The 8,757-nt window shown below is 44.1% G+C and overlaps 1 protein-coding gene across 1 annotated transcript in view; it reads right to left on the bottom strand.

The window, feature by feature from the left end:
• MYO1D (myosin ID) overlaps positions 1-8,757 on the bottom strand; it is a 188,319-nt gene that overhangs the window by 146,475 nt on the left and 33,087 nt on the right. The window contains exons 2-3 of the mRNA XM_082495123.1: positions 1,101-1,309; positions 168-261 (exon numbers count right to left, since the gene is read on the bottom strand). Of these exons, the coding sequence (XP_082351249.1) occupies positions 168-261; positions 1,101-1,309 (303 nt within the window). The remainder of the gene's footprint in view (positions 1-167; positions 262-1,100; positions 1,310-8,757) is intronic.

Raw genomic sequence — 8,757 nt, forward strand, 5'->3', positions numbered from 1 at the left:
CTGCCCAGGGCAGGGGGGTGGCACTGGATGATCTTTAAGGTCCCTTCCAACATAAACCATTCTATGATTCTATGGTGCTACACAGTCCAGAGAGAGATATCCATAAACAGAACATAGAGATATCCATAAACAGAACAATTTCACTTGTTTTTCTGCAAAGCCCTTACCTTTCCACCTCTGCTCTCTGACCGGGGTTGGTAATGGCTGCTATGTAATGCATGATATATTTACTGGCCTCAGTCTTCCCAGCCCCACTTTCACCTGAGGGCATAAATACAAACAGATAAAAAAAGCCAAGCAAATCACCGAACAGTATATCTTAATTCTACACCGACACTGTTTGGGGCTGTTATTATTGTTTTTTTTTTTAAAGCAATCTTACTTGTGTGCCCTTTGAATATTTTCTAAACATAGCCATAACCCTGCCCGGTTGTTGCTGCTGTGCTGACTTAGAAACAGTTATGATGTAAGATTTCCCAGGTCGGTAAAAGGCCTGGCACACAGAGGATCAAAAGGAATATTGTTAGAGGAGAAAAACTGGCATGCAGAGGCTCGGCTAGCAGCAGCGCCGGGAACTGCAGTACAAGAGGCTACTGTTCCGCACAGCAGCTCGGGTCTCTCGCTTTTCAGAGCTGCTGAAGCACGGGAACATCAAGGAAACGAAGTGCCAGGATCCAGATAGCGACCGTTCATGGTACAAGCACTGCTCCCACTGTTAGAGCCACCACAAGCAATCAGTCCGGCCATCGGAACAGAGAACATCAGTCATCTGTGGGACAAAAATCAGCAGTTCTCTAAAGGGAGAGAGGAACGCTGCTCTCACTGATCTCCATTCACGCAGGCAGAGCAAGCAGGGGACTCCTGTTCAAGTTATCACCTTGCGTGCACCAATTAAGCTAATGACTGACACCAGCTCTTGAATTAGATAAGAAATAAATGTTAAGGTCTCCACACGCAGATTCAAATGCAAATAAGCAGTTTTAAGATTAATGAAGTTTTCTTTTCTACAATGCTGTCATTAGCCAAATCATTCTTCTTTCTCTGCCTAGAATGTCACAAAGATCAAGTGTTCATCATGATGAAAAGCTCTTTCAGCTTACCCGATATTACAATACAGGTGTCTTTTGATCGCCTCTTCATCGCTTTGTAAGCAGCATCAGCAATCGCAAAAAGGTGAGGCGGCCTCTCATACAATTCCCTTCCTTTGTACTGCTCAATCATGTCACGCCCGTAGATGTTCAAGTTCTTGTAAGGATTCATGGAAACAACCACCTCCCCAATAAACGTATAGATCCGTCCTTTTTCAAACCTATGCAGGATGAGACAAGAGGGAGAATGGGAATTAGTCAAACATAGAGGTCCACAATATGTCTTCTAAGCAAGTTGCCCATTTCATCAGGTGAACCCTTCAATCCATCGTCATCCTGAAACGTTATAATAAAACACTGACTACAGACATTATCTGGCCAGCGTGGCCCAGATGGCACGTTACCATATTACGTAGAGACCTGATGTTACAAGGCCTAAGAACTAGGGCTAGCTTTGAATCTTACCACCTATGAAGGAAATTTCTACTGCCATTTCACTTACAGACGCGTGACCGATCAGATTACTGAGGTACCAACACCGACTGTATTTCTGCGTATGGCAAACTTTTGCTTTGACGACGCAATGGAGCCGTCTTTCTGCATATTCAGGGATTTCTGCAGCCAGAAACAAACGTTTCTAAGAAATTTTTTAGCAAAATTTAAGCTAATACCATTTACTGTTTCTATAACTAACGATAAGAGGAGTTTGTGATGAGTTCATATAATCTACTTCATAAAGGCAAATTCTTTTCTCACGTTCTACTGCTGTCCATAGCCCAGCTCAGGCCAGAGAAGCAGAAGTTTTGAAGCCACTCACTTAGACATCTAATCGCTTTTGCAAGAAAGTAAACAAAGATATAAGCCAAGAAGGAAATTACAGCCTTTCAGCTCCAGCAATTACCTTCCACTCCATCCTTTTCGCCAGAAGGCACTTTGATAGCAGCACTGCCGCTAAACCAGACGCGAACGCTTTGTCAGAACGTGTGAAAACAACCAACAACCCTAAACTGCACCTTTCGCAAAGCCTGCCTGGTCCTTAGCGTTCTTTCCACAAAGATGATAGAAAATAACTTGATGTTTGGTTAAAAAGAAAAAAAAAAAAAAAAAAGGGAAGTGTTTAAGCCCGGAGAAAAGGAGGCTGAGGGGAGACCTTATCGCTCCCTACAACTCTCTGACAGGAGGGTGCAGAGAGGTGGGAGTCGACCTGTTCTGTCAAGTAACCGGTGACAGAACAAGAGGAAATGGCTTCAAGTTGCACCAGGGGAAGTTTAGATTGGATATTAGGAAGAATTTCTTTACCGAAAGGGTCATTGGGCATTGGAACGCGGTACCCAGGGCAGTGGTGGAGTCCCCATCCCTGGAGGGATTTAAGGGTCGTGTAGATATAGTGCTCAGGGACACGGTTTAGTGGTGGGCTTGGCAGTGTGAGGTTAAGGATTGGACTGGATGATCTTACAGGTCTTCTCCAATCTAGGAGATTCCGTGATTCTGCGAAGTCTTTGGAAACATCTTTTAACATTTGCATTTTATGGAAAGTTATATAGCAGAATTTCAACTGAACAGCTTAAGAATTCATACAACGTTTGCTTCTCAGGAGGAGAAGGGATGACAGCAGATTTAGAGAGCGACATGCAGATGATGACATTTCTACCATTAAATACCTGTCTGCACCCTGTATTTAAAGCTTACAACATTAGATGGCACCATAACACCTCTATAGAGTACATGGGCCCTCGAATCCTTGACGGGCTCCGGCACAAATTCTAGCATTACTTTATTGAATTTATTACCACCCCCATGTGGTGACAGCCTTGACATTTTCTATTGTTCATTTGAGAATTTTCTGCAGCATCTTGGCAGCTTTAGTTTTTAGCAGGTGTAATAAAACTCAAGAAATACAATCCAGCAACCGGCATTCCGCTCGCTAAAAGGGATTTTGCCTCTCCTTCCAGCTTCCTCCAGAAACACTTCAAAAAAAAAAAAAAAAAAAAAAAAAGACACAAGAATTGCAAAACATCTTTTTGTTCCTGCATTGTTTTAACTGAAGGCAGTCATGATACGCATTTCCCAAAACATTAGTGAGCTTAAAATGCATAGATATTTTATATTTTAGAGGTACGTGCTATTTGAAAGCTACCAAAAATGTTTTAGAAAAGATGAGGCCATTATAATTAGCAATACCAACTACAGCTCAGTAGCTAACTGCTGTAACAAAAATGATGGATAACACACAGGCAACACTAAGTGCCTGGTACAAAATACAGAATCACAGCCTAATTCTTAAAAAAAAAACAACTGTTTATTCACTGGGAAACCAGAAGATGGTCTTGGGTACCCAGGAAGCCTCACACGCTCAGTCCTTGCCATTTGCCGGCCTTAATTTTAATTCTTTGAAGCACAAAGCAGGTGGGAATCGGAGTGTTGGGAAGATACCAAACGGGCAGCAGAAGACACGTGGGTGCAAAAGGATCAGATAACTGCTCCTCTTCTGCCCTCTCGGGAGCACAAGGGGCTCTACATATACATAGGAGAGCTTGAGAAAACCCAAACACACACAATGCTGTTTCTATTAAGGAGATCGAATCACACTGGGACATACATATGTAATGGAAACCGTTGCAAGGACATCAAAATCAGCAGAATCCTTCCCATATTTTTGGGCCTGGGTCATCCAAAAAGGCAAGTCGCTCAATGGAGAACATACAGACTGCTCTCCAAAAGTCACTGCGCAGCATGTTAACCAGCACTAAAGACACTATTAATGATAAAAATAAAGATCCAGCAGTTTCTGGAGGTTTTAAGCCCCACCGTTCTGCCAGACGCATGGCTGAAGGGTTCATGGCCAGCACAGAGAGGTTAAGGGTGTTTCTTTCAACTGCAGAGAAGAAAAAAAAAAAAAAAAAAAAAAAAAAAAAGGACAATGCTACTGAAGTGTCCTGCCAAGTCACCATCACAGCACCCAATACTCTGACCTCTTCCTTAAGTAATGAATTATGTAAACTTTCAGTAGCAGAGCCCAGTTTAAGTTTCCTCCCTTGACAGTTCAGCGTCCCCGAATGCCTCGTAAGCAGAACCGCCAGATTTGCCTCTGCCGGGCTGCCCCACGGCTGGGGAGCCCTCGACCGCGGCATGGCTCGGCTTCGGAGGGGACATGCTGCCTGCTTGCTTCCCCAACAGCTCCAGGCTTAGGCCACAGATCTCATGTTTGGCCTCCAAGTCAAGTTTTAAAAGGTTTTACTAGACCCTGATGAGTTGTGTCTTTGATCTCAGTGGCAAACGGCTGATGGAGACGAGGGAGAAGGATCCATCTCCGGGCTTAACAAATGGGCACCTCTCAAGCTTGGCTTTAAGGATATGGAGTTTCTGAACAACTGACATCCCCCTTTACCTCTCTGTTCATTCTTTTTTTAACTTCTTAGCACCAGAGTTAAAATTCCAGAGCTGGGCTTAGATGTTCCTAAAAGGAGCTGTCGTTCCTTGCCCCTCCTTGCTGATAAAGCCTCTTTTCATCAGAGAGCGCGGCTCAGCACAGCAGCAGGCCAAGAACAGCAGTGGCTGTTTTCCTAGCTGCATTGCTTCGGTGTGAGATTCTTGGGTTTCCTTGCCCAAGAAGAGCTCATGAAAAACTTAAGAAAACAACCAACAACGGCAGTCCAAACTGGGAGGTACAAATTGCATTAAATTCACTGTTTTTCTGCAAGGCAATGTCACAAACCCAGACGATGAAGCTATCCGGGGCTTTTCGGAAAGGCTCAGCAAGCAGGGCATGCGCTCCGTCAAGGGAAAGCTCATCAACATAAAGGTCGGCGTAATTATTTTGGTACCGAGCATATAACATGTAGGAGATTTGTATTATTAAACGCAATCTACAGCACACTTGATTACAGGAACCCCTGTACCGCGTCCCCGGGGGTCGACACCCCCACTGTCAAACCTCGGTTTGTGTGAGTCGTGAAAATCACATCAACTCGTGCTGCAATTGTGAGGAGAAAAGATTTCCCCATAGTGATGCTATTTGAGTAATTTCTGTACCACTGTCTTCTGAATTTTCCACTTATGACTTTGGCATCTGAAATCTAGCTCACCAGCCAAAAAGAAAGTCACAGGATTTAAATCCTGGTGTGTTACTTTGATGAAGAACATCAGCTCTCTCACGAGAAGTTTTTATACTAGTTTTTATTACCTTGTTAAAACACAGATTGATAGTGAGAAAATATAATCCAGAAGGTCACAGAATATAAATCACTTACAGGGATAGAAATGATTGTCTAGAAAAGATGACTGCCAAGACTTTGTTTTGTAGTTTTGATTTTTAGGGAGTTGAAAAAAAAAAACCAAACCACCACCATCCTTAAGTCCAGACATCCTACATTCACATCCAATTGCCATTGGAAAATACACTGCAGAAATGAGAAAACTGAAGCAGAAATCTTCGCCACCAGAGAGCACTCACATTTAGGATATCTCCCACCTGACAAACACTCCAGTCAAAAATAAAACTGTTCTTACCGAGGAAATGATGCAACTTCAAATGCACTCAGTACAAATAAAGAAAAGAGTTAGTTGGCAAGACTTGGAACCCATACTCCAAAACAACATCTGCAGAATGCAGACCGTTAAACAAAGGCACCCTACCATGCAATCCCCACTCCAAACGCTAGCAATCCACGTTATAAAGGGAATTTCTAATTAATCATTTACGCGGCAACTCCTCTGTACCGAAAGATAAACAGAAACTTGTCGGGATCAGAGACAGCAGGCAGCACTCCGCAGGCTTATTGCTATTTCTAGAATTCAGCATACTTTGAGATAACCTGTGCCAGCTGCCAGGGATCGCTGGCAGTGCGATCGCAGGCCAGGCTTCGATGGGGTGTGAAACGGCTCCTCCGAAACGCAGTTTGCCAGTCTTTCCCTCCATCTGCCTCGTATCTGAGGAGCGGAGCAACTGCTGGAAAAAAATCACATCAAGTCACCAGTCATCTCATTTTCTGATACTTTAAGAGAGCTGTAGTGTAGCTATTGATATTATGGACCGTTTTCTCCTGGGAAAAGACTTTCTCTCATCTGGAACTCCTCCTTTCCCACCATTGATCACAGATGGACATCACGTTCTGCTTTACATACACACTACAGCTTTCCCACGTTAGCAGGTGCTCAGTGAAGCTCCTTTAGTCTCACCCCCTCCTGCTGCCTGACGCTACGCAGATGCTCCAGGAACAGAAGATCCTCATGACAACAAGTCACAACCCAAAGACAGACTTTCAGTTTAACTGTACAGCAGTGGCTTAAAGTAAAGGCAATGTTAACCAAAAAAGCAAGAGCAAATAATTCAGGACAGATACAGGAGTGCTACAGGTGCATTAGCCTGTGCTACACAGTCAACACCTAACCTAGCACCACCGAAGGTTAAAAGAATAAAAGCCGATGGTTTCAAACTCTTATCTATTTCCAACTTATTTATTAACTCCAGAGCACAAATCAAACTGAAATATTTAGTATGAGCATACTCTTTTTTTCTTCCTTCCTCCTTTGTGGATGGGAAGACGAATGACCGAGCAGCTGCACATCTCTGACATGCAGAAGAGGGACAATTCCTTTTCCTGTTGCAAACACCCCGTGTGATTCGGGTTATTCCCCCAAAGGGGATCACAGTGGTTAAGTTAGTTCTTCCCACCAAATATATAAGTTAAAAATCCATTACTGCAGGCTTTGACTCCATTCTCATTGCAAACACACATTAAATCATTAATTAAAACTCATGTTCATGAAGAGACGTACATGAACAGTCACAGAATCACAGAATGGTTTGGGTTGGAAGGGACCTTAAAGGCCATCCAGTGCCACCCCCTGCCCTGGGCAGGGACACCTCCCCCCAACCCAGGTTGCTCCAAGCCCCGTCCAACCTGGCCTTGAACACCTCCAGGGATGGGGCAGCCACAGCTTCTCGGGGTAACCTGCGTCAGGGGCTCACCGCCCGCACAGGCAAGAATTCTTTCCTAACATTTCATCTAAATCTCCCCTCTTTCAGTGTAAAACCATTCCCCCTCATCCCATCGCTCCCCTCCCTGATCCAGAGTCCCTCCCCAGCTCTCCTGGAGCCCCTTTAGGCACTGGAAGGGGCTCTGAGGTCTCCCCGGAGCCTTCTCTTCTCCAGGCTGAACCCCCCCACCTCTCCCAGCCCGTCCTCCCAGCAGAGGGGCTCCAGCCCTCCCAGCATCTCCGGGGCCTCCTCTGGCCCCGCTCCAACAGGTACATGTCTTTCCTATGTTGGGGTCTCCAGAGATAGTCAAGGATGGGCCTGTAGGATGTTTTCACTATGGGAATTTAAGCAGATTTCTGGCAGCGAAACCATATTTACCTGTTTTTAAATGCAAGAATGTATAGCCAGCTGCACTGACACAAAGGAACAACTATTCTCACGCTTTGGGAAGTAAGATGACTTTGCTAAAGCATGCTTCACCCGGTGTGTGTCAGACAATTGTGCCTTTTATATATGACACCAGGTCTCTCTACTGAGAGTTTGGGGCTACTTAACGACTTTATTTTAGGCAAATCTCGAAATAAACTCAGCTGTCAAGCAGGAAAGAATGACTTTTGAGTCTTTCAGTAAATTGCTCATAAACTGTATCGTAGCAAATCATTCTCACCACAAGAGAACTCAGATAAACAGGATTTGCGTTGGCAGAACTATGGCTAAAATATTCTCGCTGCACTTGGAAAAACAGACCAAAAAACTGTCCAGTCAGTATTACCTCCCTGCGCTAGGAAAACAATCCAAGTCTGTCACAATTCTGAATATGCACCTCTACAAAGTTTTGATCCATCCCGAGAGCCAGAAAAATGGGAATTTAAGTTCATTTAACGTGCAGGTGACATTTTTGCTTGCCGTTGTCCCGCCTGGGTTCAGTTTTCAGATGTTGCCAGTTTAACAAAATAGGAAATGCCATTCAGCGCGCACTCCGCACCACTCCTTTCCTGTATGGGGGGAGCAGAAAGGGCAGGGTGAGGAATATTTCATTCATCTGCAATTTTCACAGTGAGCTTTACAAAAGAGCCTTTTAACTTTATTTCCCAATTATGTCTTTTTTTTTTTTTTTTTTTTTCTCAAAAGAAAATAGTAAAGTCTGAGTGACTGGTGCCACATCTTCCTCAACAAACCAACATTTAAGCAAACTGACTGTAATCTGACCAGGCTGATTCGGCTCCGACACAGCTGACCCTTGAGTCATCCACGCAGCTTTGCAAACCCACTAGGTATGGTCAGGGAAAGGAAAATGGAAGAAGGATGCTAAATTAGCTCTAATGAATGCTGAATAAAGGCTAAAACCGTGAAATGTAGCTAGCTAGAAATGGGAATAATTAAAATCCCTCTCCTTAAACATGAAGTTCAAGTACTAACTGTGCACTGAAAAAATGCCAAACCACTAAACATAGGAGTCACTGAACTTTCATTTCTATTTGCGTCAGCCAGACTGAGCTGTCTCTCCTACAGCAGGGAAGCACTGCAAACACATTTTACATTTCCAGAAGCGTAGCAGAAGGCGCAAGCAGGCTTGAAATAGATAATGAGACAAAAGGAAGCTCTTTGAAAAGCTTCCAAGGACAACATAATGCTTCGGGGTTTTTATTCCAATGCACACACAGGAACGCTGCTATCGAGCACAGGTGG

This window comes from Vanellus vanellus, assembly GCF_965231255.1.
Source record: "Vanellus vanellus genome assembly, chromosome: 24".
NCBI classification, from domain to species: Eukaryota; Metazoa; Chordata; class Aves; order Charadriiformes; family Charadriidae; genus Vanellus; species Vanellus vanellus.